The sequence below is a fragment of the Pocillopora damicornis genome, chromosome 2 (genome assembly GCF_964200805.1).
Source record: "Pocillopora damicornis chromosome 2, jaPocDami1.2, whole genome shotgun sequence".
In the NCBI taxonomy this organism is placed as follows: domain Eukaryota; kingdom Metazoa; phylum Cnidaria; class Anthozoa; order Scleractinia; family Pocilloporidae; genus Pocillopora; species Pocillopora damicornis.
Genome location: NC_142671.1, coordinates 5,562,532 through 5,590,264, shown reverse-complemented (window position 1 = coordinate 5,590,264; position 27,733 = coordinate 5,562,532). Strand labels below are relative to the sequence as shown.

Sequence of the window (27,733 nt, the reverse complement as noted above, 5' to 3'; positions counted from 1 at the left end):
GCTGACTACCCTTCTGTATTGTACTTAGGGTTTTGCGTTTGGACAACAACACTGATTCAGAGAGAGTCCTATAGTCACTTTTCGGGTATTTTAATCTTGTAGGGAACTTATTTTTATCGCAGTCAAGAAGAAAGGCACGAGAAGACCTCATCAAACTGTTACTAGCCCAGCTTGATAACTCGTTGGAAAATTTAGGTCGTCGAAGATCAGTCTAGTCAACAGAACACTAATTTTAAAATTAAAGTGTGTCTGCTCGTCTTGGACTTCTCTTTTTCTCGTTTTTCCAGTTGAAAAGAGAATTTCCAAATTTCTGTTTCTTTTTCTCTATCTGTGGATTAGTGTTTTTTCGCTTTTCCTTCTCCTGTCGCAAGTATTTCTTGTGAAGTGCCACCCTTCGGAAGACAACATTCAACGCCTCCTGAACATTATCGTAATTTTCTGCAGCGGAAACTTCGAAGAACATGCATCCGAGCTGTTCAGCAGCCGATTGGCCCTCCTTTGTGGTTACTGAAAAGCATAAACTAAGGATGAGCGGCTTGTCAATGTTTGGGTCAGTAGTATTTTGGAATGGTCTTTTTCAGGCACAAAGGGTCAGAATTTCAAAAATTCATTTCCGGATGTTCAGAAAACCCACCAAGGGTTAATGATCGATGGTTTCATTTTTTTTGCAACCACGTTCCGTGGTGTATTCTGTATCATAATATTTATTGAATACCTTTGACATTTGTCTTCCGTTTCCTCTCTCAAGGTCATATCAAAATTATCGTGACTTTTAAAGTTTCACTGATCATCACGAAGTAGTTTGGGTCATGGTTGACGGATTTCAGTCTTTGAACCCGACGGGCTGTTTGTCTGAGGCGTTTTTTTTAAGACATCTGCTTTCTTACCTTTTCTGAAATGCTCCAGATCTATCTTGTTTCCCACCAGAGCGACATGCAATTCATCTGTGCCTTTGCCGTCGTAGATTGCTTCAACCAGATGTATGGCATTATTAAAGCTGTTTTTGTCCGTGATGGAATACACCACAAGAAAAGCGTCGGCCCATTTGATGTCTTTATCAACTTGAGACGTATCGCTCTGGAAACAAGGGAACAAGATATCAGAGCAAGAAAAGAAAAAATTCCATAGAGGCCTATACAAGAATGAACCAAATGGACCACATCGTCTGAGGCTTTTGTTAACTGCTTCACCCCCTGGATAGGGTGCTCTCCCTAACGAGTAACTTCCACGTGCTTTGGAAACTCATCTGGTTCCATGGCACGTGAAAGTAAAACCCTGTTATTATAGAACCCCAATTTTTTAGCGACTTCTTATTCTAAAAATAGTTGTCTCTTCTATTTTGACCCAAATGTTCGTGCAGAATTGATCGCAGTTGATTGATTGCAGACGGAATTCACGCACAACTGTCGCATATATAAATTATCAACAGAACTTGGTATCATTTGAATTTGAAAAAGTTTGTCAGCAATTAAAGGATATTTGAATTGGTTAATACAAAACATACATGCGTTTGTCCTGAATCCACTCAAATTTTCACAGAGTTTGGGGTCTTCATATTTAATTAAGCCTTCTTGTAGAAATAAGATTAAATTTCGTGAGTGGTTCTCAGTTTCCATTGAAGAAATACTTTTCTTGAAATTTTTGCAAGGAAAGTCGAGTTGAACGAAGCGGCTTGCAGAGACTGAATTTCAGAAACTTTTTTGCTCGTGTTTTCTACCTTTGCTCTTCCTCTTCTAAACGCACCATTGATATTAAGTGGATAATACGGTTTTTCAGAGCAACACGCTTTTCTGACCTTTATGTTAAAAATTGTAATAATCGTCTCGAGGTCAAGTAAAACAGTTTTGCTTTAGGGTATCTTTCTTTAGTAAGGTTAAATCAGTGGCTTCCCAGAACTTTTGTGGAATAAATGTCAAGTACAGTCAATGAATTTTTAACGTCATGCATGAAAATAAATCCTCCTTTCCTTTTTTTTCTCAAAGTCGTTCTGAATTATAAAAACTACTGTTTGAAAATAAATTTCGGCTTGCAATAAGGAAGCATATTTTTGAGTCGATGTTATTTGAATCATTCCGGTTGCGAAAGTCTAAATGTGTGTCGAAAATCAAATTCGTGTCAATGATTATTCACTTTCTTATAAATTATTTGCATATCTCAAAACGCTAAATCGCCGCGGCTGACGTATTCGTAATTGTCATGTTTCGTTCTCGTGACTTCCGTTGGCAGAACATCTTCATCCTTTTACCGAGACCTCTCGTTAATTTTTTTTTTTTTTTGACTTATGAGCTAAACGGACGCTTTTATGATTTCTATTAAGCAGAGAGCCATCTGAAAGATTTGTTCATATCCATATAAGGATAACAACACCTACCACGTGTCTCGGGGAAGGCAATGATGTTTTTAAATGGCTTTCTCGACTCAGCGTGATATTTATTTTTAAAAAAAATCGGATGCGCTTGTTGGCATTTGGATAACGGGAAAAATTCATCTCAGCGACGAAAGCGAAGATCGTCGAAGGACTCTACTGTATAATTTTTTTTTTCTGAATTTCACGTGTTTCATTCAAATTGATTACCAGAATCGAAAGTGAGTGTTCCTCAGACATAAAAACCATCAGACAAAGTAATGGATTTGAAAGAAACCGATAGATATCTCCGCCAGCCACGAATTAACTACGAAGAAAATCTTTACAAGCGAATGGATGATTTTCGTCGGCAGGAGATATTGTGCGACACAATTCTTCAAGTGGACGGGCAAGAATTTCCAGCCCACAAAAACGTCTTAGCGGCATGTAGCGAGTATTTCCTTGGTTTGTTTACATCCGACATGAAAGAAAAACATCAACTTGAAGTCAAACTCGAAGGATTTCGAGCCTTTGTGATGAATGATCTGCTCCATTACATATATACGGGAGAAGTTGAAATAACCGATGAGAATGTCAAAGAACTGGTTTTCGCTGCTGATTACCTGTTAATAACAAGCTTAAAGGATAAAGGGAGTGAGTACTTAGAAGGAATTTTAAATCCTTCAAATTGTCTGTCAATGAGAGCGTTTTCAGAGAAATTTGACTGTGAAGAACTCATGGACAAGTCTGAGAGCTTTATTCTTGAGAACTTCGTGGCGGTTTCGAAATCGGAGGAATTCCTGCATCTTTGCCTCTCTGAGATTGAGAAGCTTATCACTTTAGACGACGTTATTGTGGAGACGGAGGAACAGGTGTACGAAGCGGTCGTTTCGTGGGTCAAACATGACGTGAATAACAGGAGAGAGAATTTCCCGCGGTTGCTCTCTCAGGTTCGCTTGGGTTGCATGTCAAAATATTACATAGCAGAATATGTTGAAAAGGAAGAACTGGTAACCAATAACCTTGAGTGCACCAAGCTTCTTTACGAAGCCATGAAGTCATATGCATTACATGGACCTCAGCGACAGCCAATCAGGGATATCTGCAAGACGCGGAAATGTTTGGATTCCAATGTAGATGCCATCATTACGATCTGGGGACCTGGAGACGAATTGCGTTCCTCAACTCAGTGTTACGTGCCTTCTGTCAATCAGTGGTACAATTTGGCGCCAATGTTAATCCCGCGCTTCAGTCACGGCGCTGTGGCATGCGAGGGGTTTATTTTCACAGTAGGAGGAGTCTCCCTGAATGGGCATCTGTCAAGCATGGAGAGATATGACTACAGGTAGGTTATTGTCAGGTATTAATCGTTATTTACCCACAGTGGGAGTGACGCAGTGGCCCGTTGTTTAACGGAAATGAATCCAGGAGGTCTGAATGTGAGCCATGGCCGGTTCAATCCAGCGCACTGTTTTAAAAACCCGAGAAGATGTCGGGGGGTGGGGGGCTGGGGTAAGTTTTAGTCACTTTGAGAAGCTAAGCTACTCGTTGTAAAGATAATTTTGATGCTTCTTTACATGTGATTTTCACAGAACTAACACATGGGCAGGAGTAGCACCGATGGCTAAGGAAATCTCTGCTCTTGGTGTGGCTGAACTAAATGGTTCTTTATACGCAGTAGGTGGCTGGCACAGAGGAAGACCGCTTAACACCGTTTTGAGGTAATCGAAAATGTTGTGTTTTGTAATCAGGATATTGATTATTGTTGGCCAGGTCATGTGTAAAGAATGTTGTGCTCCTATGAAAGACTGAGGTCAAAAGAGATCATTTCTTTTTTGAAGGTACTATCCGAACTCGAACATCTGGGAAGCGGTCGCCCCAATGACATCAAACAGAGGTGGTCCATGTGTAGTATCTGATAAATACCTTTACGCCATCGGTGGAAAAACAGAAAACGATAATGCCAATGACCCGTTCAAGTACCTGAGCACGGTTGAAAAATATGATCCCAGAACAAACACCTGGACCATGACCACACCCATGCAGGTCCGTAGAGCATACGCATGCGGAGTAGCTGTTGGAGGAAACCTTTACGTAGTAGGGGGAACCCAAGATGATTTGTACTCGTCGCACAGCTCTTGTGAGGCTTTTGACATAGAGAATAACACCTGGACATACATAGCTAATCTGTGCATATCAAGAGCGCTGGCAGGGATAGCTTTCGTAGGAAATCATATCTACGTCCTCGGAGGAAAGAAAAATTCCCGCGAAAGAACAGACAAAGTAGAATTTTACGATATCGATCTTGACGTGTGGAAGGTTGTAGGGTCGGTACCTAACTGTATGGGTGGGATACAGTGCTCAGCTGTTTCTCTTTCCACCCAATTTCTCAACTCTCTGACAAAGATTACTTAAAATTTTTTTTTCCTTATCAGTACATGTAAGATTGACAGGCTTTCGTTTGAACGCCACAATGTCCCAATTCATCTCTAATTTTCGAACTTCTTTTTGAGATTAACCCTTTTTTTTAAACGCGCAGTGCATACGAATTAAGGCGTGGGCATAACGTTGGATTCAATTTCTATGAGCTGTTGATTTTGAGGACTGAACGACTTAGCAGTTTGTACTTGTCGTCGTTTTGAACTTGGAGTCTTAGTCCTTTTCGTGAAAAATTCGAACATTTTGGCAAAAGATTTTTCGAAACTTTAAAAACATAGCAGAATGATTTCTCTTTATGTATGGGCCTCAAATATAATTAGCACAGGATGATTGTAATTACCGTGATTATAGAAGAAGTTAGATATTATTGTTAAGCTGAGAAATCTGTATATAAGAGCATATATGTACATAAGCATGGAGTGTGTCCAAACAACAAGTCAATGAGTAAAATTCGATAGTTGACTTTTTATGGCAAGGCATATAGTAAGATAAAAACAGATGAGATGTATGTAAAAAACGACAGAGGAACAACTATCTTTTAAAATATCTACAAAATAAATAGGGCGATGTGAACGTTACCTAATAAAAAATGAATTAGATTCAGTCTTTTGTCGGAGGTAATCCAAATCAAAACGTCACCTACGCTTAATTGATGTTTGGTAAACAAAAGAAGCTTTTAAAACTTGGCGAAGCCGTCAGATAGACCTTCAGAATACATTAATTCGTACCTTTTCAATGGTATCACGAAACTCAAATGTTAGAAATTCATCGTCCAGCTTGATTTTGTGACTGTAGGTTAATTCTGAAATCAAGAATTAGAGAACAAGAGTTTATCGTAGGTATTTGAAAAGAATGCGAACAATTATTAAAGGTTAAAATATTCAAAATATGAAATTATCATAACCTGACGTACAAAATCTGTTGATGTTTATCTAAGAACAACTTTATCTGTTCATTGAACTGAGAGCTTGTGCTCATAATTTAGGGCTGAGGCTTAAGACAATTGTTTATTTCAGTGTGAAAGAAGTTCTGCTTGGTTTTGATCAATCCCACAGGCAGACGAATACAGGTAAGGGAGTAGTGGAGTCCAATGCTACATTGCCATGGAAACGTCTGTCTTGAAGCGGCTTTAAGTTCGAACTAAGATCTTATTATTGTGTGGTTTAATCCACTTTAGCAGAGCATTAAATGTTCATTACACAACTTAACACCAGGAAATGAGCAATTATTGAGATGAACATGTGGCATTGCTGATTGCTTAAACACAAAATTATATTTCAGCAATGCGGGAAAGTTCAATTCATTGTTCGATTCTCTTTTTCGGTTTCCATTGCGCACCAAGGATTGTTCTAATCAGTGACCCTCAATAGAATATTAAAAGTTGCGTGTATTGTGTTGTTAAGTAAATACAGAGAGCCTGAACCACTTCACTAATTTCTCAACGGTTGAATGTTCACTGCTTGAATTCAAGCACGTGGCCGAATGACCCCGCAGGCTCCATCTCTGCGTCAGCTTGTAGCATGCTTCATTCCGTGAATTTTGGCCAAAATAGGCAAAGAATGGAGAGCATGAATCGAATGTACTAATGTGCGTGTTAGTTGTCTAGTAAATTAAGAAAGAGTAACCGACATGGTTCAGAGAACACAAACATTAACGCACAAGAGAGTCGGTGATTAACACAATGTTTAACGGTTGGTTGGCCAGGACTATGCGACCGAAACAATTTGTCGCTCCAATTAGTTTGACTAAAAACTGTCTACTAACGGTTTTGGATGAGTCTTTTATATACCATGGGGAAGAATGATATGTGATGTCAGTCGAAAATGAACCCTCAGAGGCAGGAATACTAACCTATTTTAAGGGTTCAGTCGGTAAACGAGACATGATGTAGGTGTAGAGCACAGACGGAGGGACAAGTTAAGGAGTTTAAAAAGAAACTTTTTTCGAGGCGCTCAGACACATCGCGCTTCTTTTGATGCTAAGCGTGGCCATAAAATTTGTAATTGAATTGGTTTGCGTGCGACGTTGTGGATAAAACAAATCATGGAGCTCAAGTTAGTTGATCACTTTAGGGGTGCATGCGTGGGTTGGGAGAAAAAATCTTGCTACCATTTCCAAACAGTTCAATTCAAACAATAACAGAAAATGTTCAGTTTTGGTGTCGCAGAGAAACAACGCATATTGATAAATTCTTATTATTAAATTCTCTACTTACGCATAAGTGACTGATATTCGCCAATAAATCTCTTCGTCAGAAAACGAACAGTTAAGGCTGGTGATAAAAATGATGTAAAATGTTAAGACTATTATAACAGAAATCTTAAAGAAAATTAAAATTACAGCATCTCCCTTACCCATTTTGTCCAGGAAGAACTTCTTTTGCTTGAGAGTCATAAAAACCCAAAACCAAAATAATCACAATGTATCCAGGGGTTTCGGTTCGCCCCCGCCTTTACAAGCCTGCCCCTGGCTTGCTTAGGGGCATTGTTTCCGTAAGGCAGAACGTGTTCCTTTTCTGACGAGTCGAACATATTAGAATCTTTTTTAAGACCGTCATTATTCCCCTCTTCTTATGAAGGAACACATTCTGCCGTAAGGAAACGAGTTGAAGAAAAAATGGGGACGGACTTGTCAAGGTTGATGACGCGAGCTTTTCGTAATGGGGGCGAACTGGTATGGGGTGAACCTGCCATGGGGCGAAACCTATTGAGCGTTATGAAGACCGTTCATAGCGCTCAATACGGCAAAACCATTGCTGGATTACTTTCAACACTCCATCATTTTCTAGTGCCCAGGTTGTTATCTAACACGCGTTGTTTGCTCATTTTTGTAAAACCTCGATCTCTACTTTCTAGTCGGCTCCAACTCATCACTCACTTAGCTAATATTCATTGTTGTGCATTGTTATTGTTCATTGTTGTTATTATTGCAAGGATTCTATGATTTATCAATAACGCGTATTTGAAGCTTGTTTTTGTCCTCTTTTACATTATTTCCCTAGAATCCATCGGCCTGATGAAAAGAGAAAAAAAAACATGCACGAAGGTGTCAATTATCTCATTTGTTTTCAGGCGAACAACATATGGTAAACGTATCTATTTCCAGTGCGTGACACATTTTGTTTATTTTCTGGTCTGGAAACTAAAGTTGATTTCTTTCAGGTTCCGCTTTTCTGGCACGGAAACCACGTACCCTAAGAATGATTTGAGTCAGTACACGTAATAGAAAGTGTTACACGAACTTTGTACATGTCCTCAACTGGACAAGAAGAGGAGAAAGGAAGACGCACTACTTCGAAGTATAAAGAAAAGCTGAAGCAAACATTTGCAGTTGGAATGAGGAGCTGATGTCGCTAAGTGCTGAGAGGGGCTGGCTGGGTGGGTGGGTGGTAAAAAGAGAGAAGATTTAGGACATTTGTACAGTTTGGATATGCTCCCCCATGTATCTTTTCACGCTACTAGTACATTAATAAAGAAAGGTGGAAAATTCACGAATTGAAATGTAGAAAATGGCTCAGAACATTTGATAAATTACACTTGTTATTATTGCACAATTTATCAATTAAAACCTGCATTAGCTTCTTTGGTCTTCTGTTTAACGGACACCCTCTATTAAACGGACACTAGCCAGATTCCCGTGGTTTTCCGCCTAAATCAAGTTTCACTGTAGTACATTCCCCGATTGCAGCCCATTAAAAAAAAACATATGTAAATGAGATAATATTATAAAACCGGATAAAATTTGGTAATCGCATTTTGCTTCCGAAAAAAAGATCTATGATAACGAATCTCTCTATAACGAATCACTTTCAACAAAGAACGGTGTAACGTCTAATAAATGGATGAATTTGTTCACGACAATATTATCACGTTTCGTCGGTCAAGATGATTGGGATGGGGTAGTGGGGTGGGGGGATGTTTGGGGGTCCTCCGACAGGAAACATAAAAAAAGCAGAATTATTATTAGAAGAACACTTGATCACTGGCAGAACAGCTATGAAATGTGTGTCATCAGCAATAACCAGGGCACAGGGTTTAAAAATTATTCGCAAAATGTACGTCTGATTGATTTCTAGCACATGACCATCGGCAAACTGAATTCAATAAGTTTCTATCATGTTATTGTCCTAAGGTTATAAACACAAACAGATAAAATCAATACAAACTCGTTAACCGTTTCGTGACTGTTTTGTTAATGAATACTTTCAACAAAGAGTCCTAAAGTACTGTTTTGAGTGGTCATCTTTTAGATAGCAAGTGATTCTATATATGGATAAAAGAAACATATCTTCCTTTTTTTTCCCTATTCTGCATAAATACCACATTTTCTGTCCACGTTGATTTAATTTACGCTTGATAATGGATCACTTTCAAATGCCGCTTAGAGAAAGATATTGAGTGTGAATTGGCTTTAAACGCTTTCTGCAAACTTTTTCGGAAAATAAAAAGTCATATAGCTAAAATATGCACTGTGCAGCTACAGAACTTTTTTTCAGTTTGTTTTTGAAAAGTGAATGCACGTAACACAAGAAGTTGACACGATTTAAATTTTGCTTGACCGACTTCTTTCCTTGCGGAGTGGTACGGTTGTGTTTAGTCGATTGCGGTTTGATCAATTAACATTGAAACCACTCGCTGCACTTTCGTGGGAAATGAATCTTTTATGTTCTCTAAAGCTCAGAACTGTCTAACATGAAACTCCAGATCGCTCAAACAACCCTTTATCGTTGCGTCTCTCTAACGGATTCAAAGATAATACGTTTCCCCTACCTGATTTGCCGACTCCTTTGCTTCCTAAAGTCAAGAATCTCGCCTCAGCGGGTATCAGGGAATTCATCTGTGATTCTCTTACATGTCCGCAAAGGATCTAAAAAGTTTCTTTCGATGCTTGTTTTGGTGAAAGGAATCTTTCACATTCCTCTCCAAGCTCACACTATGTTTCATGCCCGCCAGCAACACATTGAAAGCTTTTTTGACAAGCTTATTGTCAGAAATAATACATCTTTGTCAATACTGATACCTTTAGGGCCATTCTTGATGGCAGGGGGCCGATGAAAACGCGTTATTTTTTTTCTTCTACTGACAGTTTCTAAGGGAAGTAAATTCCTCGTATAGCGTAATTTTTTGGCATAAAAAGTCAATATTCGTCAAGTCTCTGTGTTGAAAAAGTTACTTTTTATTTCACGCACCTGAATAATTCAGCATTTTCTTTAATAATAGCTTTTGGGTGTATTTAAATTTTTGGGTGATAACATCTTAATTGCTGATGATCACCGGTGATTGAATGGTATAAACATTACCAGAAACATAAAATATCACAAGCCGGTTACTGGTAAAATGAGCTACAAATGAAACCTCCCTTATGTTGATTCAGTAGATGTAATTAGCCATATGTTTTAAAAACGTTCTAACTACACAAGAAAATTACAAAAAGTCGAATATTTTGTTAACAAGTTGTCTGTTGACTTTCGATTTCTTAAATAGGTTTCTACAAAGCGTAATATTCCTTCTTTGCGTGGACCATATGGTCGAATCAAGAGAGAGCGTGAGAGGGTCGTGGTCTACTTTTTTTTCTGACTTTTTTTTTCTCGTCTTTTAATTTTGTTCTTTGACGTTAATGTTAATGTACTGTTTTTATGGAGTCAAGTAAAAGAGTTTGCCTGCCCTTAGGCAAATAGTAACTATGGCCGGCTTCACGAGCGGGTAAGACAGTGCGCAGCCTGTGATCTGATTGGCTATTCAAGGGGCGAGACACGTCCTTCTCCATTCCCCGTGATTTCCCTCGTTGTCCCACGTCCTCCCAATTTTGAGTGTATTTCATTAGTGAGATCTTAAGCCATAAAGTAAATCCATCATTTTCTTAACCTCGTAAAGACGGCTGAATTCTTTTCTGCTGCATATAGAGATTTACTTAAAATTAAATTTACCACTGTAGTGAAATTACCTTGCCATCCCGAAGAGGATTTCTGTGCGCCAGAAGTCAGTTATTACTGGTAACGCAGGAGTTTTCAAATGGAATTTCCATTTACTTGTAAACTGATGTATTTTTAAAATGTTCAAAGTTATTCATATATACCATGAATTATCATTCAGATTATCCAGCTCCCGTAGCACAGTCGGTTAGAGCGTCGTACTTATAAGCAGTGTCGGCGCAATACCCCAGCTGGTGCTGAAGTAATGCGAAGGTCGGGGGTTCGAGCCCCCCCGGGAGCAAATATTTTGTTAATTGGCCTTTCCAGGCAACTTGAGAATTCCTTCATTTTCCACCAAGTTTAGAAAATTATGATCTATTGAAGGAAAACATATAGATGACGTAAACATCCTTTTGCTTCTTTATTTATGAAGTAATCAGGTAACAGATTCGATGTTGCCGTGTATCTGTTCACCTCGTTTAATCTAGTTTCAAAGCAAGTTTCTAGGCGCCTTCTGCGTGTTCGGCCAACATCTTTTAGGATCAGCAATGTCGATAGCGTCATGTTTTGTAAATAGAATAAAAAAGATGATGATTTTTTAGCTCGGTTAAGAAATAAAGAAAGATGTTTTTTCGTCTTGTCTCGAGCTTGGGACATGATCCTAGCATTATGCAGGACGCATGTCATATGTGAACTTCGTAATGGGCCTTGCGCACCATAGAGTTTCTGCGGCTCAGCGGTAGAACATCTTTGTCTATTTTAGTGGCTCATTATTCATCAATTTTTTCTCAGCGAAGGCCTTTCGTCTCTTCTATTAGCGCTTTGCCACCTATTTTGGGCTCCAGAGTACAAGTTGAAAATTAAATCTTTCAGTTTCTCACCAAAGCCACCTCTTCAAGTCTTCCACATCTTAATACCAGCATGGTCTACTGAAATCAAAAGTCGCGTCGACACAAAAATGAACATAGCGTAGAACTGAATAGCAGTCCTGAGGATGATGTTGGAAATACAACCAGTAATACTTTGTAAATTTCGCACAGCGCCATCAGCATGGGCGGTAAGAACGTTATACACCTCTAGGTACTATCGGCTCAATCTGCCGCTAACGAGAGCGGTGAGGCAATATGAAGGTCAGGGGTTTGGGTTTTCGTGATGTTTAGGCTGAAAAAGTTCCCTACAACTTGACGCCGAATGTTGCTGATCTCGCAACAACGAAATGAAAAAAGAACTAAGCTAGCGCTGCCAGAATTATTTAGACCAAATACATACGAAAAGAACTTCCATAAATGTTCACTGTTTTAATTAAAAAGCAAATAAGGAGTGGGGTGACACTAATCTCCACTCACTATGGCTAAAAATTTCCCTGATTCATCAATCATCTAAAGTAACAAAGTGCAAATTAAACAGGGTACGGCATCGAAACATGGTTCCGTTATTTCATTGCTAAAAAGTTTACTTGTCTCTATTAAATGATGGACAAACTTTGAATGGGAGTTATCTGAGTGTCCTGTATTTGCGACATTAACTGTTTGTGTGCCTCATTTTTCAATTTTTTTCCAATTCTTTATGAGTTGTGCGTTGAGCAGGTGTTTCATTTATTTACATCGAGGTACAATTAAATTATCTTCAGTCTTTATACTCAGTGTCTTTGTGACCTCAAGTAACGGACCACGGTCCAAACGGAAACTTTCCAGGTCCATTTAAAGTCTCCTGGAGGAATATCCTTGAATACACTATTATATCTGTAAAGCATTCTATCAGGGCTTCTTTTTCCGTGTCCAATAATGTCTTTGTTGTTTAAGAAACATGAGTTCTAAGCCTGACTTAAGTTCGGAGTCTGACGGAAGATATTGGTCTTCAACCAACTCATCTTCAAAGTCAGCTTCAGTGAGTTCCACTTCATCTTCTGAGGTGGTGAAGCTACTTCTCCGTGAGGACGCCGTGTAAATTTGTTCATCCAGTGAATCTACGTTGATCCCATCTCTGTTTGACCTGATATGTTTTATGACAACTATACCGACCACTGCCCCTAACACCACGATACCCAAGACGATCCCAGCTGTTGTTACAACTATTGAGGTCGTGTTCTCGCGTTCGGGGATCTGAAAATGAAAATATGACATGTCACATGGTTCAGTTGTTGACGGGTGGTGGAATTAATTGATGAATCAATAATTCAATTAATCAGTTAGTCGTGATCAGTCAGTCATTAAATCATAGATTGTTTGACATACCCTTATAGTTTTAATGATCGTCTTCGTCCTCTCATTTTTGTTTGTTTCTTTGTTATGCGGAGCAGTACTGGCAAGGAATGCGTCCATCATTTTCTCGGAGTTTCGCAATTTTTCCAGTTCCTCCAGTTTATCGACTTGTTTGTTTTCCGATTTCGACTTGTGCTTTTTGAGTCCATCTTTTAGAATGAAATTCTTGGAAGAAGATGAGCTCTTACTTTTATTGTCTGCAGAGACTAAGGAGACAAGACAACGCGTTAGCGTAACAGAACAACACGTAAACGAAGGTTGGAGTACCTTAGCCGTGAAAGATTGCAACTTGACAAAAATTGCTTGAAGGTAGGCTGCAGAAAGATAAAAGTCAATAAGTCTCAAACGCTCATTTATGTACAAGCATTGGGTGTTGAGTCTATAAGATGCACAATCAAATTGCTACAGTGGGACCTCGATTAAACGAAGTACCAAGGGATTGGGGAAATTGGTTCTTTTTATGGAGGGTTCGTTATATCAAAAACCTCGATTTCACGAATTTGCAGAAAAACAACCAAAATGTTCGTTATATCGATGGCTGGTTGACAGTTGCTGTTTTGTTTTATTTCTTTTTTCTGTTTTGTTGTAGTTGTTTTTGTTTTATTTGTGGTGCGACGTCGTGCTACCCAGCATCTCGGGATCGGAACGATTCCTTTAAATGATATTTGTGTTTTGATGTCTACGTAAAGCTACAGTACACTGTACAGGTCTGTACATAGCTACAGCAACTTTAGCCGGGCTGAAGAGTATCGTTCGTTATACCGAGAACTTCGTCATATAGAAGTTCGTCAAGTCGAGGTCCTTCTGTAAATCTTATCCTAGGTTTGATTGCGTAGCCTCGATTTAAAAAATGTGTTTGGTTCATAAATTGCGCTTACGGACTGAAAACCTTTAAACAAGAAGTTATCCTACTAATATTGATTTCTCTGCTCAGCTCAGTGGCAGTTTATTGTTTACATGGGATACATCTTGGCGACGGACTCTCAGATAACGAGCTGTAAAACTTCCCTGCACTCCTAGCAGCTAGTAACACCGTGTAACCATCGCTCGAACGATCAACAAATCCGCGATCGCAGGTTACAAATTGATTCAAGGTTATATTTTTCCAGTATCTATATTCCGATGGGAGGGAAGACTCAGACAACGTTTCTTTACCTGGCATCAAAGTGCTGTTTTGTCCCTCCGGTGTGTAGTAACATAAAAAAAACATGTGGTCTTTGTCTGCTCGGTGTATTCCGAACGGAAATTCGCCACCTTCGTAATCGATATTGCCTCGGTCTTCGTCATCGAATTTGACGAACTCTGTCTCCACTCTCATACCTTTAACCTGAAGATAATAATGAATACACAAACAACTTGAAAATTAATTTTTTCCTTAAATTAGTAGTTTTAAAGGTTTGCGCGAACGTTGATAAAATTATTGTTTTCTTTATGACGACTCACCTTCTGGCAAAGATAAGACTCGTAAGCAAATAGTAAGAATGGAGCTTTGTTGGGCAGAGTGATCTCTTTGCTGGCACTACCAGTTGTGCTGCAGCAAAAGAAAATCTTGGAGTCTTCGTTGAAAAGACCTTCGGGTAAGTCTCCGTATTTAGAATTTTTATTGTCTTTGTTTTCATCATCCCATATAACAAATCCCTCGTCGAGGCCAGTGGGGCAGCGGGATCCCTTTTTGTAAATGCAGTATTTTCCATCTGGCCATCTGAGAAAGGTTAATGCGGTGATTAGGAGCTTTTAAACAGAAAAAGAGTCAACATGACAAGAAGCTGTCAGCATGACGTACAGTACGTAGCCATTTACATCCTAACATCAGCATGTATATTCTTCGAACTGTTCTCTATACACTTCCTAAGGTGCTGTATTAGAATTTATTTAACAATCCTGCAAGAGCTTCTCTATTCAGGGATCATTTCCCTTGTTCTCGTGACCTTAATGTGTGATTCAGGGGTGATATTGTAAGGAGAAATGTAATAAAATATGTGTTTATTGTTCATCGTGGTGTAAGATAGATGGTGAACTTTATTCGCCTTTGTCTTACGATAGAGTCACTTTTGATGTTGATCGCGACGTTTCAACTGCAACACTACTAGTCTTCATCAGGCGATGAGGTCGATTGTTTACATGTCGCTATTTGGGGCACGTTGGTTCGCTGCTATTGGTGCATTTCGATCCTCATTATTATTCCGGTTGTAAGATGATGTTCCCTCATAGCTCCTCATCGATCGGCTGTTGTGTTGTTTGATCGTGGGTATCCAAGCTTCAGGAATTTCGATTCCAATATAGCAGATGAGTTGCATAGAATATTAGTTATTCAAGAGTAAACTAATATGTACTTCAGTTTACATACCTTCCTCCGCCTGTATCATCGGTTTTAATACAAAATTCATGTTTTATTCCTTCATCGCTGAATTCACCCGCCAAATGAAAACTGTCAGAATGTTGATTCTCCGTCCCATCATCCTCAGTGTCGTGGAATCGGTACCCAGTCTTCCACTCAAAGCCATCTGCTTTCGGACACCCATCAACCGGCTTGGGAAGTCCATAAGTCCCGGATGGCCATCTAAGTTCTATTTGAATAGAAAAAAAAAAAGGAAACCGATGTGATCAATCAGAAACCTGCATCGTTTAAAATTTAAGTTAGTACACAAGAGGAAAAACTGGGACATTATTTCCTCTTGGTGTACAGCAATTGGATTAATCTTCTCTTTGTAGCACTTAGAAACAGCGACCTGTCATCGCTCTTTGCCTGATGGACTTATTTAAAGAGAATTCAACTTTGCTTTTCATAAATGTTTGGTTAATGTTTTAAGAATTAAGGATCCATGGGTAAGAACGCGTACTATCTTCCCTAGGAATGTACAGGTAAGATGATGCAATGAGATCAAAAGTACTTAAAATAAGGGTGTTCTGCTACCAAAAGCATTATGACTCTAATTGGGAGAGGTCACCATGGAAGGCTGACAAAAGACTTTCTTTACAACTCGTGACAACAATGACTATCTATACTATTGGCTACCGCAATTTAATTTGAACAAGATTCACAACGACACTCGCCCTGGCCCAGCTAAAGTTTCTTAAGCTCTGTGATTTTAAAAATTCTTGAGATTAGGGGCCGCCCAATCCTCGTTACTCTTGTGATTTTATTGTGCACAAAAGTAGTTAAGATTTTTTTTTTATTTTTGCTTTGTCTTCGGGAGCTGAGAATCTCTCTTTCCCAAGTCAATATTTTCTCCTCGAATCAAGAGTTTTCCTCTTATAATCGAGAGTATGAAGGTCGGTAGCACACAAAAAATCGACAGTACACAAAAGAAAGTACTTGACTCGAGGAAATAAAATTTCCCGAACAGAAAGAAATTCTCCATCTTCTTATTCCCATCGTGATTACTTTGGTTTTACATACAGTCGTCCCCTTAGAAATACATGGCCAGAGAATTTCAGGCTTGATGACATCACCTTCCTTCAGTACACTGTTGTACAGTTAGTCACAAATATAATGAGAGTGTAACCTTGTAATTGAACGCCTGCCGTTAGCAACGCAACTCATGTTCTCGAGTCACCTACTTCAAGGAAAGTTATACTACAACGATTTGCTTAGGCACGGCTCTTTGACGAGTCACAAAAAGCGTGCTTTGGTAGAAAGTGCATCAGTTTTACGTGCTAGAATTTGATTTCATTTATCATAAGTGCTATCATCGGTGCAATAAGCAAAGTTGGCAATTGCCTGCTAGCTTACCCAGAGTCGATGTCGGCGAAGAATTGACTGAATTTTTATTCGCTCTTGCGGGTTTTTGTATTTGAGTCTCTCCTTCAACGTTCTTTTTATCATTGTCAATTCTTTTTTCTCTTTTCCGACTGTCATCTGTTAACAGTTCTTCAAGACTCACATCTCTTTTTGTTTCCTCCACATTTTTGTCATGGTTGTCCTTAGTTTTGATGACGCTTTTTGCCAGCACAGGCGCATTAGTGACGGATGAGCTTCTTTCTTGCCGCACGCTGCTGACCGTGCCTAGAATTTGGATCTCTGTCTCTGGAATTCGCTTTACGTAAAACAAAGGTGCTGCAAGTAAAACATTTGAAGTGGCACTGTCATTCAAATCTGAAAACCATAGCACGTATGTTAAACGTCAAAGATCTCATATTTCGCAGTTCGTTGCCAGGAAAGAAAATAATTTAGTGCTACCAGTCTCTACAGCTTCTAATTATAATGCATACTGCTACGCGGGGAAGAACTAACCAAAGCGACATTTGTAAGGTAATTTTTTCGTTTCCTTATCATGGAATCTTTTGATTTTCTTGTCACCTTGAAAGTAGCACCTACTTCTTCATCTATCTCTAGCTGAGTAAGTGATTTTCTTGGCAGCAACTTAAACACAAGTTTGCTTATCATAGAATCTCACATTCAATGTGGCCTTTACTTCATCCTTCACTTCTAGTCGAGTGAATGGTATTTCGCCAACGTTAATCCTTTCACTTCATAACAAACTCAGTTGGCTGTCTTCTAAGACAAAACATGCTTCGTTATAGATGAATGGGCTGTGATATGATGCAGACACTTATCCTAGCTTCATCATTTTAAATTTCGTGCATGCCATTGAATTTAAACTTTGTCATTATACAATGTCAGTTACCTAGGTCATATTCCACGAAAAGACAAAGTTCCAACAGTGCAAGGAAAAGAACTTTGAAAGCAAAAGTCATCTTTCAGGAATCACAGGAATGATATTCATTTCTGTTGCAGTTTAGCTAAAAAAAAAAAGAAGAGGAAATAATTAATGATATAAATTCGAACTTGTCTGTTTAAATTTGTCGAGAGTTACAGTCTTGAAAGCAACAGATATCCAACTGACCTGACTTATATTTTGTCGACACAAACCTAACCAAACATTACCTCATGTCTCCCTCTAAACGCGTCTGGACTTATTCATTATATGAAAAAATAGAGTTAAGTGCGTTGCAGTGGGCGTTAACGTTAAGTCTAAACACGTAGCAGTCCTACGGGTTTTCTTCTATATTCGATTAAAACGTTTGACCTTTGTTAATTCTAATTCAAGTAAAATGTGGTTATTAATGGTTGCTTCGGTAAACCTTTCTCTAATTTAGATTCTTTTAAGTTTTTGAGTATCTGCAAAGTAACAGGTTTATAATATATTTACCCTATTGGTGCACTACTACCGGACGAGTGCCTTGTGAAGGCTGCACTCCTTCCCATTTTCACAAACCTTGCATCGGCGAGCCACTCATAAGTAGAATGATGCTTTATAATGGCATTTTTACTGTTCGGACTGATTCCAACTGGTTTCTCAGCACGGTAATACCAAACTCATCCATCACGTAACTTGAACACGTAATTATCCAAACAATTTAATTTTAGGCGTGTTTATTGAGTGGCTATAGAGTGGATTTTTGATAGATGTTCTAACGAAAGCGGAGACAGCTTCTGTCAAATTTCTGCCAACTTGAAACTCTAAGACTCCAATGGTTCAATGAAAATCAAAACTTAAATAGTAGCTTTGTCATTCAGACGCCTTTTTCCTTGTTTTGATTTCCTGAATCACTCGCTTGGAAGGATTTAGTCTCTCGTAATTTTAAAGTTATTTCGCGTTCACGTTTTGCTGACTTCGATTTTGCCCGATCTGCGTTTCAAATCAGAACACCACCCAACTAAAAGAAAAATTCAATCAGTTATTTGGAAAGAAAAAAAACCCCTTCGAGCAACGCTAAATCGATGGAATTTCGAGACGAAGATCGATCACTAAACGACCAATAACATATTTTTTTATTAAGGAAAATTAAGATTAGATCTAAATGTCTTTTTTTGTTCAGAGACTTTCGCTTATTTTTACATCCATATGTTTTCAGGATCTGAAAAGATTGATCAGTATTTTGCAGTACTCACAACTTGCGGTGCGGTCGGGGTTTGTGAATTCAAACAAAGCAACCATAAAACCAAAAACGTGATTGTAAGCTAAACTGACCTCACACCCTTGCGTTAGATGCTCTCTCGAACAAAGTCGACTGAACATTAAAACACCCCCGAAACAAAATCGATGGCGTTCAATAAAAAGTATTTGAAACCAACTTAAAATACGTCCTAGTCTACCATACCTTTTTGGCTTCAAGTGTCCGCCATGTTTCTTTTCACAACCTTTTTCTATCAATATATTAACGCAACCTCTCGAGTGAGATAATAACCCGCTCATCCGCAACAACAAACAGGTTTCTAGTGACGTCACATGTCTCTGGCCTTCTGGTAAGTCCTTCCGTTTTTCAAGTTGAAGGATTCTAGGAAGAGTCAATTAGGCGGTTTTGTGTGTTCCCCTCCGCTGAATCTGACAGGAAATGATATTCGTTGCGTTTTAGCGATAGCTTAGGTGTCGTTTGTATTTCAAGGGAAGGAATATAACAGGTGGAGAGGGGTGGCCTATTGTCATGAAAAGTAATATGTATATGGGGGATGGAAGGGTATTTTGCGTTTAGACAAGATGTCGCCATTGCAACACGCGGTACCAAGTAGACTTTAAACAAGTGAATACACTCAGATATACCTAAAAGGTATCAAGGACTGATCGGGAGTTTTTATTTCTTGCTATTTATGGATTTATTTGCTCCTGGCTAACAAAGCGCTTGATTCGGGTAGAACCAATTATGCCCTCTTGCACCTTATAGTCGAATGTTATATTAAAAATAACCTATGGCTAGCAAGAAAACGGTACTCCACGCAGGCATATTCCTGGGTTACAAATGCTAGCAGGATACAAATTATATTCTCGTCAAATAGCATTTTTTGCGTGTTTTCGAGATTAAGTAGTCGCTAACCTCAGCGGCAGTCTTGTGAAAGCTTGTTAGGTAACCCCTCCCCCCCGTCCCCACCCAAAAAAAGAAAAAGAAGTTAAATCAATAAAAACTAGTTCATTAAAAATTATTAAAATCAGTTGTGACATAAAAAAAACCCACTAATCATTTGGCTCACGACGTGATGAAACCCATGCAAGCATTCATGTTACATGACGTATCCAGTGAGTTCCTGTTTGACACTGGGGCGAGTGTGTCAGTCAAAGTTGAAAGTCGCTCCTAAGGTAGGGTCCCCCCATATTAACATGTATTTGAAAACAACTCTACTACTTTAGAACCAAAATCTGACTCTGAATACAATTCCGGTAACAATTAACACTTCTGTTAATTTTATCGTCCCAGAGCATTCTTTCCTAGATAGGCGATGATGTGGTATTAATTCAAAATTCTGGGTGGAAAAGGGTACTTTGAGGGTTAACCGTTTTGCCCGAGAACATGACAAAATTGCCCAGTGAGAGGTCTACCGCGCTTGTTAATTATTGCGTCGCTACGTCTCTGATTACCGCCTTGAAGAGCAGTTAATTTCACGTGCATAAAGAAACGCTTTCCATTTTAGATACATAAATATTACCTACATGGTTTATAACCACTTATTCTTAAATAAGTCTCTCTGCCATCTCTGCGCTCGTCTTATTAACCGTTTCATTTGCTTGTTGAACCGTATCGCATTTATTTGTTTTGTCATCTCGCGCCACGAGCAAGGAACAATTGACAACAGGTTTGACCAAATCCGAAAACTGCGCAGGCAGAGCAAGTTAACGGTCCCATGACTTTTTGCAAGAAATCCTTTTGGAATTAGGTTCATTTTTCATGGTAATACACTAGACGGCAGAAAACTGTAAACACAGAACAAATTCCCTCTCTCGTTCTTACAGAAATATGAGGGAGTATTTCTAAGAACAAAGGATTCAAAGGCGCTCGCAAGGTAAGCCCGGGGAAACAATTTTATGATGGCTGACGTTTTGTTTTATGAGCATAACTGTGACGGATTGAAATTTCAGTCAATTTATTTTAGCATTTTTTTCCTATTGTGTTACAATTGTTCTCTATATTTTCAAAGCGATCGTGTTTCGTCTGAAGGTTTCATGAAACATCGCATTCAGAGTGATGAGACATTCAAACAAGATACCAAGTTTGTCGGGCAAAACTTGCAAGATTAGGGAAGAATTTTTGTGATACTTTCAATTTTGAAGATACTTCGAATAATGTTAAAAATTGCACCAAATGAATATCCGAAAAAAGATTCCTAAAAACATTGGAGGAACAAAGGGGCTATAAGGAAGAACGAAGCAACGGCTTAAATTTTCGCGCGAGATTTATGTATAAGAAGACATTACCTAATCGACAGGTACAATTCACGGTTAAATGCGGTCATAAGAAAAGAAAGGTGTTTCTAGTTTGGAATCTTTGAATCCTTCCTGTTTAAAGGCTGAACGACGCCGTTTTTTTGTACAAAGTTTCTTGCCTCCAATTCTACTTTTAAACCTCAAGTGGTTGACTGAAACTGGCGTAAAAGCTGAAATGACTGTGCAACTAGAAATTATTTCGTAATGTTGGTGAGGAATTAGCTTCGAGAGCATCTTTTACAGTAATAATTTTCACCAGGCTAGAACCGAATATTTTGTTTCACTGATGTTGTTACATTGATGTTAAACAGAAAATGACGCATTAAACAGCATAGTGTTGACTGGACTCTCAAGACAGAGACATATCAAGCTACCTAATGTTTTGGTTAACTTTATCACTGGTGGTTTTCTGGTGTCACTCGACCAAAGGTAAACTATTTTAAGCTAATAGTGTTGATGAAATCCCGCTTGAGCTTTCCTTAAAAAAAAAAAAAAAGATTCAAAGCGAATCACATGTTCCAAGTATTATTTTTGGAGCATAACCAAGTCTTCTCTTACCGCTGGAAAAAAGATAAGAGACGAACGTTTAATAGGCTAAATGATGAATCGTTTGCAGTAGCTCAAAGATTTTGTCAAGTCTATAAGGAAGATTATTTTTCTCAGATGACGATAAATAGTCGCCTTTGCTCGAAACAGTTGAGCAAAGGTAGGTTTGCATTTTAAAGCTGAGAAATCATGGCTGCCCTACATGTATGCTATGTATCATGGGAGACTCAATTTATATACACTGAAGATAAGATTAAATTCGGCTAACTAAGAATACAGTTCCGAGTTTTAAATTTGATGTCGCGTGCAAACACAATGCGCTTCTCTGCAGCGTTGTATGCTGTTCAGTCCGAGAAAAAAACGATTGAATCTAGGGCAACGCAAAAATAAAAAGCCTTGCATTTTCTGCAGCTGAGTAACCTTCCCTTTTTTATTCTATTACCTTATAACCTTTTATTGTTGTTTTTAGGAAAAGTTTCATGGCCAACCGGTAAATATGGCCTTCCTATGCCCAAAGCGGGATGCCCGAATAACTGGTTCGAAGGTCGAAGATTTCACGATGATAAAACTGGTAACCTGGTCGACCGTGAAGCCTATAATAACCTACACTTGGCTGGCTGGATTACTAAAGAAGGTATGCGTAGGTTAAATTAATTTCTCACTGGCACTGCTCAACATTTTAGATCGGTTCCTGCAGCCACAAGCTGGTAAGACAAAAACACGCAGTAGCTGCCGATCATGGAATAGGAAGATGTGAAAACGATAGATGCCGTACGTAGAGCGGTAAGACGGCGGTAAGGGGATGCCCACTCAGAAGATATGTTTCATACTGTCAAGAACTATTCCACAAGCTTGGATCATATTTTTTTTTTAGTATTTTTATTGCTTTGCTATAGGTATTGAACAAGACTTTTGTATCAAGACAAGTACGGACAAGACACAGGATTGGCCAGCAGGAAGATACTGTATTTTAAAACACGATTCTTGTCCAGTTGGATTCGCGGATGGGTAAATAACCATTATGTCATCTTTGATATCATTGGGGCACTAGATATATTTTAAAAGCTACAATTCTGTAAAGAGAGTTCCTATTAGGCTTCCAAATGAAAGCAATTGCAGATTTTTGCTGGTTAATTGGACGGTAATTCATAATTGTTTTTATCAATTTAATTTATTTATTTTTGTTCGGCGTGTTGTTATTTAAATTTACAGCTCCGTCCTTTGGCGTCCAAAATCTTCCAGCTTCCAAGACGCAACTGTCAATGGGAAAAAGTTAAAAGAAAGAACAGTTAACTACTGTTGTAGTACCAGAGGTGAAAGTTATTTTACCCCTTTTAAAATTAAAATCTTAACCAAACGTGGAGGTGGATATAGTTTAAAATAAGCAACATTATTTCGCGAAATTTCTTTACGCGTGGACTTTCCATTCGGCTATCATCTAAATTTACACCAAAACATTTTAGTAACACGTTTCAACACTAACTCAAGAAGGGTTTCAGTCCACGACAAACTTTTTTGACAACTAACATCCACGTGCCCACGTTCCCAGTTAGATTGAAGTTTATGGTGAACTGCAGTTTGCTACAATACTAGTGGGTCCCTTCCCCCATTCTATGGTTGCACAATCACAGAAAACAAAATGCCACATCGTACACGAGTAAATAGATGAAACAAAAGGTGTTAGGGATGAAACTGGTTTGCTATTCCCAAATATTGCGATCTCAGTGGTGATGTGTCGACCGTTTTGTCGCTGATTGTAGCGTAGGAAAGACCATGCAGGGGACTAAGGTTGACTCTCGCTATTCTCTATCAACTGTAACAAAGTTTTGGTGGATCCGGCTCAAGTTACGATCCCTTGATGTTTCAGCCTTGCAGTAAACACTATACGTCTTCACATACCTCGTTAGATCTCCTTAATTTCAAGCCTTTGTAACTTTCTCTCCTACAGGTGAAATTAACAGTTCTATTTCGCTTCCCCTCGACAAGCCTTTCTACTTGTACTCCCTGAGTGGCGAAAATTGTCAGCAAGTCAAAGGTGCAACACTAAAAGAGGAAAGTGTTAATTTCGATAAGAACGTTGGCAGATATGAAGTAAGCATCGAGGGTAAAAATCCATTCCAAGTGGACACGCATGGATCACAGATGAAACTAACATATTGCTATTATACTCCAGGTGAGCATATCTGCCTATGTCCACCTTTTTAAATAAATTACGTTAGATATTTACATTCGTGGTTACAGCGGTAGGAATCGGATTTCTGTTTCCGAAGTACAAACCCGGTCGGCAAAAATATAGCAGAGTTGACTTCCCTCTAATCCGATCGATCGGTTACCAGAAGTTCATCGGGAGAATTCTTCGAGGAAAGAAATTTCGGCCATGTTTTTAATTCTACCAATTGCTGGTCAGGAAAACGTTTTGTGTCTCCCCATTTACTTAATTTCACACGTTCTAAATAATTTCAGATCTGCATGTTAAAGAAAGCACACAAAAACCGAAACACCACGGATGATAAACATAATACATATATCTTATTAGTCGTTTGGGTGTGTAGTATCACTAAGTATTTTTGCGAGTCGTGCCGTATTTTGACGAGCCCGTAATGCGAGTCAAAATACAAACTACAAGTAAAAATACTCAGCGATACAACACACCAAAACGTCTAATGAGTTATTTATTATCCAAATTTTTTTTCTGCTAATTTCTCATAAGGCAGGAAAGGCAAAGCAGAAAGAGAAGCGTAGCACGCGCAGCTGACTGGTCAAACTGGTCTTCTTACAGCACAAAATAATCAACTGTCCAAATAACCGTACACTGAATGTCGTAGGATATTCGTACTCTATGCGTGCGTTATTTGAACTCTACTTTGTGCAACTGGATAATAAAATCCAAATAATAAACACCTTTTACTCATTCAATAGATTAGTTATCCCTTCCCCCACGAGGGTCTGCAAACTCAGTAATTCTCATCACCCCGGCCTCTCTGAAATTTATTTTGACGATTAAGCTCTAATTTGTAATTAATAATAAAATTCTTATTGGCATGAGTTTTACCTCGGCATTGCGCGCTACTCATTTTTGGAACATTTGCAACTCTCGACCTCTCTTCTTCTTTTAAGGTGGAGCTATAGCAATCCCAGAGAACCAAGAGGTCGAGAAAACGCTTTTCACTGGCGTAAGTATTTTTTTTAATGCTCTTCGGGGTCATTTCTGCTTTACCTTTATCGCAAGTTGAATACAATTCAGTTTTATATTCATTTCAGTCTGCATTGGACAATAGCACTCAGTCCTCGGGCCTCGCTGTTGCTATAGGTATTGGGATTGCATGCGCAATGGTGGGTACAGCGTCCATTGCGTTGGTAACGAAAAAACTGTTCAGGAAAAAGACAGATGGTGATGATGACGATGACGAGCCAAGACCTGACGATCCATGAACGCAGTGATCAACTCTTACCTAAAATGGCTATGCCATAAGTATTTAGTAGTTTTTTTGGAAACATTTGTAATAGCCATTGGTGACAATCGCCAAAAATGTATGAAGCCTGGAGCAAGAGCTTATTGTGAGAGTAATGAAATGAAAAAGACTTTGTAAGTGATGGACGCCTGGACAACCAAAGAGAAAATCAGGAGGTGTTTTTTTCTTCTGTTTCCTCTGTTCTTTATTTGTCACAATACAAAAGAACACTTTCATCGGAGAACTGCTTTTCCCATTCATTTTGTTCCTTCATTTTTTTTTAAATTCAAACAATTTCTTAAGAAACCTTCGTGCACAAGTGTCGCAGGTTTGAATTACCTTGAGAGTGGAGATGTGTTTGACATCGTCTCTGCTTATAAGAAGCGAAATGCATGATTTCGCCAATTTTTTTTCTTAAAGAAAAATAATTAAATATGGTATAAAAGTCAGAAAAAGCTTCAATGATTAATTAGCTGAAAAATTAAAACTTCCTCTAAAAATGAAGCTGACGCCACAAGTTGGATGATCAAAATTTAAATTGAAAACCAACAGTGACATTGGCAAACTGTGATATTTTAAATGCGATCATGATTTAAAATTCTTGTTATTTAAAAGTGTTCACATCATAAACTTAGTATTATGTTCGCGAGAAAGAGTGAGCAAAAATACAATTATGCCGTTGGTTTTTACATTTCTTTATCTGCGCATGAGAGAAATGCTGTTGATTGCAAAAAATGATTGGTTGTGTAAACCACTGTTTTAGAACTCTGTCAACGGCAGTCAAATCACTTCGTCGTTTATCACTACTGAAACATTTACATACACGAAAAATTTGTCCTTTGGCGGCCCGCTTTAGTTCTTTTATCCTCCAAAAGTAGATTAGAGAATGAATGCAGGAGCTCCCTCCCAATAAAATTATTAATGTCATGGTGCGGCCTCTCTTGTTGTTAGATGTTCTTATTGAAAGACTGAAAGGCAAATAGCAAAGTACAAAAGCTGCTACAATAAAGAGAACTTTGGAAAATTTATTTTTCAAGCGAGCTGCATCGTATGTTGCATTCCCAGTGGCTTGTAGCTGGATATTGATTTGAGAAAGGTGCTGTCGCACGAGCAGGAACTCTTTCAGATAGCACAAGCATGTTATGGAGATTCCAATGAAGATAGCGATTCCATGTGCCAAAAGGAAACTCCTTGCACGCGTTCCTGTAACAGTCACCAGAGAGGATTATCCAAGCAGTCAGTGAAACCTTAGCTTCGGAAGGTGCGTGCGTGTAACATAAAAACACTTCACTCCCATGGTATTCAAGAGTCTGCACATTTGGTTTTCTTTACTTGATCGCTTCTACATTTAATAAGTAACCGATTTTCAGATACTTTATTTACAATCGTAAATGCACTCATCATTCTCGCTTTCTTGATTGAGGCGGCCGCCGCGCACGCGCTCTTGATCCTCTTCTGACTCTCGCGCTCTATTTTAGGTTACGTTTCAAATTGCCAGGGCTTGATTTCATAAACCCTTTCATTATGTTCACCTTCCATGCATCGAAACCTCAAAATCCCAATAATCAGACCCCGAAATAGCACTGCTTTCACTCGAAGTACTATCCGCCATATTTACTTTGCTTAATGTACACACGTGTGACGTGTAAGGTCACATGATCAAAATCGAAGCGTTTACGGCGGATGACTCACGAAGCAGCATTTACGACAATTTTCCCGGCGAAAAAAGGCACAGAGAGGCATACGAAACATCTTGTATCTGTTTCAATGTGTTACCCGAGGGATTCAGACGGTATTCCGAAAAAGTGATCTGTTAGCCGTCAGTTACCCTTTAAGATGAGTGATACTTGCAACAATCAGTACTAAAACGATCAGTAATGTGTTTTCCCAAGTAAGCAAAGTGACGAAAGAGGCGCAGTTCTTTTATGATTTATTACAAAAAGCGAATGGTGTTAGACGTTCATCTTGTTTGATGCTTTTAAGGATCTTTAAGCAATTATGGCTTCTACAAGTGATCTCGCATGTAACTTAAGTGACTTTTAAATTTTCTTTTTTTCAATCATGACGCCCTCAGCTATATAAGCAGTTTATTCACTGTGGCTACCTTCGACGCCGCTTAATTTATATCATGCTTAACGGTAACCTTATCAAAATGACGCCACGGGTTTATGCGGAGAACCTTCCCCGGAATTGATCAGGAGGGTAACATCGACTTTGCTGAATATCAAAATTGCTAAGAAATGTATTGCATCACCCGAATAAGCTCTTTTATACGGTAACTTCTCAAAGTTTTACTGATTTCTTCGGGTGCAATATCTGCATCGGAATATGTTATACCCCTAGATTAATTTGCAAATTAAGACTGTCGTTTCTCAAATGAATAAGTTGCCTTTAATTTAAATGAAAAAAAAAAAACAGCATTTGTCTCTTAAATCATTGTCTTGCTTGCTATGAATATTCTTTCTCTTAATAATGAAAGTAAATCTGAGGTGCTCCCCTGAAGAAGATTTTATTAGATATACAACCTTCTCTTCTCTTCAAAAAACCAATTACACAAAGCTGCACTCACGGGAATCTTTGAA

At 38.7% G+C, this 27,733-nt stretch overlaps 4 protein-coding genes and 1 non-coding gene across 8 annotated transcripts; 3 read left to right on the top strand and 2 right to left on the bottom strand.

Annotated features, from left to right (window-relative positions):
* Positions 1–75: 75 nt before the first annotated feature.
* Positions 76–9,743, bottom strand: LOC113673480 (ras-related and estrogen-regulated growth inhibitor). The gene is made up of 5 exons (XM_027189900.2): positions 9,553–9,743; positions 6,999–7,055; positions 5,512–5,585; positions 888–1,077; positions 76–507 (listed from the first exon to the last, which is right to left on the bottom strand). Exons 1-5 carry the CDS (start codon positions 9,617–9,619, stop codon positions 239–241), a joined length of 657 nt encoding a protein of 218 aa, XP_027045701.1. The 5' UTR covers positions 9,620–9,743; the 3' UTR covers positions 76–238.
* On the top strand, positions 2,184–5,386 carry LOC113673479 (kelch-like protein 12). Its single transcript, XM_027189899.2, has 3 exons — positions 2,184–3,689; positions 3,937–4,065; positions 4,186–5,386. The coding sequence occupies exons 1-3, from the start codon at positions 2,626–2,628 to the stop codon at positions 4,757–4,759; spliced, it is 1,767 nt and encodes a 588-aa protein (XP_027045700.2). The 5' UTR covers positions 2,184–2,625; the 3' UTR covers positions 4,760–5,386.
* Positions 9,744–10,883: 1,140 nt separating the features above from the next.
* On the top strand, positions 10,884–10,995 carry Trnai-uau (transfer RNA isoleucine (anticodon UAU)). Its single transcript has 2 exons — positions 10,884–10,921; positions 10,960–10,995. It is a non-coding gene; the product is annotated as a tRNA-Ile (tRNA).
* Positions 10,996–11,972: 977 nt separating this feature from the next.
* On the bottom strand, positions 11,973–19,289 carry LOC113673523 (uncharacterized). Of its 3 annotated transcripts, none has more exons than XM_089195803.1 (8): positions 19,061–19,289; positions 17,584–17,698; positions 16,689–17,012; positions 15,303–15,522; positions 14,399–14,657; positions 14,111–14,282; positions 12,929–13,161; positions 11,973–12,796 (listed from the first exon to the last, which is right to left on the bottom strand). In XM_089195803.1, the coding sequence occupies exons 2-8, from the start codon at positions 17,651–17,653 to the stop codon at positions 12,452–12,454; spliced, it is 1,623 nt and encodes a 540-aa protein (XP_089051929.1). In that variant the 5' UTR covers positions 17,654–17,698; positions 19,061–19,289; the 3' UTR covers positions 11,973–12,451. The 3 variants fall into 3 exon arrangements, with proteins under 3 accessions (XP_089051929.1, XP_089051931.1, XP_089051930.1); XM_089195805.1 differs by lacking the exon at positions 19,061–19,289 and adding an exon at positions 18,175–18,297; XM_089195804.1 differs by lacking the exon at positions 19,061–19,289 and adding an exon at positions 18,109–18,277.
* Positions 19,290–20,539: 1,250 nt separating this feature from the next.
* Positions 20,540–26,078, top strand: LOC113673423 (uncharacterized). Of its 2 annotated transcripts, none has more exons than XM_027189822.2 (8): positions 20,540–20,732; positions 21,465–21,582; positions 22,169–22,333; positions 22,596–22,707; positions 22,912–23,012; positions 23,648–23,872; positions 24,817–24,872; positions 24,961–26,078. In XM_027189822.2, exons 2-8 carry the CDS (start codon positions 21,531–21,533, stop codon positions 25,129–25,131), a joined length of 882 nt encoding a protein of 293 aa, XP_027045623.2. In that variant the 5' UTR covers positions 20,540–20,732; positions 21,465–21,530; the 3' UTR covers positions 25,132–26,078. The 2 variants fall into 2 exon arrangements, with proteins under 2 accessions (XP_027045623.2, XP_089051927.1); XM_089195801.1 differs by lacking the exon at positions 20,540–20,732 and adding an exon at positions 20,887–21,363.
* Positions 26,079–27,733: the final 1,655 nt, after the last annotated feature.

What these genes read in the sequence shown, in the direction of transcription:
- LOC113673423 (XM_027189822.2), top strand. Translation starts at nt 21,531, where the DNA reads ATGTTTTGGTTAACTTTATCACTGGTGGTTTTCTGGTGTCACTCGACC. An exon ending in CTGGTGTCACTCGACCAAAG is followed by an intron (nt 21,583 to 22,168) that starts GTAAACTATTTT and finishes TGTTGTTTTTAG; the next exon opens with GAAAAGTTTCATGGCCAACC. An exon ending in CTACTGTTGTAGTACCAGAG is followed by an intron (nt 23,013 to 23,647) that starts GTGAAAGTTATT and finishes TCTCTCCTACAG; the next exon opens with GTGAAATTAACAGTTCTATT.
- LOC113673523 (XM_089195803.1), bottom strand. Translation starts at nt 17,653, where the DNA reads ATGACTTTTGCTTTCAAAGTTCTTTTCCTTGCACTGTTGGAACTTTGT. An exon ending in TTCGCCGACATCGACTCTGG is followed by an intron (nt 15,523 to 16,688) that starts GTAAGCTAGCAG and finishes CTATTCAAATAG; the next exon opens with AACTTAGATGGCCATCCGGG. An exon ending in AAACAGCACTTTGATGCCAG is followed by an intron (nt 13,162 to 14,110) that starts GTAAAGAAACGT and finishes TTGTCTCCTTAG; the next exon opens with TCTCTGCAGACAATAAAAGT.
- LOC113673480 (XM_027189900.2), bottom strand. Translation starts at nt 9,619, where the DNA reads ATGAATTCCCTGATACCCGCTGAGGCGAGATTCTTGACTTTAGGAAGC. An exon ending in CGAATATCAGTCACTTATGC is followed by an intron (nt 5,586 to 6,998) that starts GTAAGTAGAGAA and finishes TCTTGATTTCAG; the next exon opens with AATTAACCTACAGTCACAAA. An exon ending in TCTGGAGCATTTCAGAAAAG is followed by an intron (nt 508 to 887) that starts GTAAGAAAGCAG and finishes TATGCTTTTCAG; the next exon opens with TAACCACAAAGGAGGGCCAA.
- LOC113673479 (XM_027189899.2), top strand. Translation starts at nt 2,626, where the DNA reads ATGGATTTGAAAGAAACCGATAGATATCTCCGCCAGCCACGAATTAAC. An exon ending in ATGGAGAGATATGACTACAG is followed by an intron (nt 3,690 to 3,936) that starts GTAGGTTATTGT and finishes TGATTTTCACAG; the next exon opens with AACTAACACATGGGCAGGAG. An exon ending in CCGCTTAACACCGTTTTGAG is followed by an intron (nt 4,066 to 4,185) that starts GTAATCGAAAAT and finishes TCTTTTTTGAAG; the next exon opens with GTACTATCCGAACTCGAACA.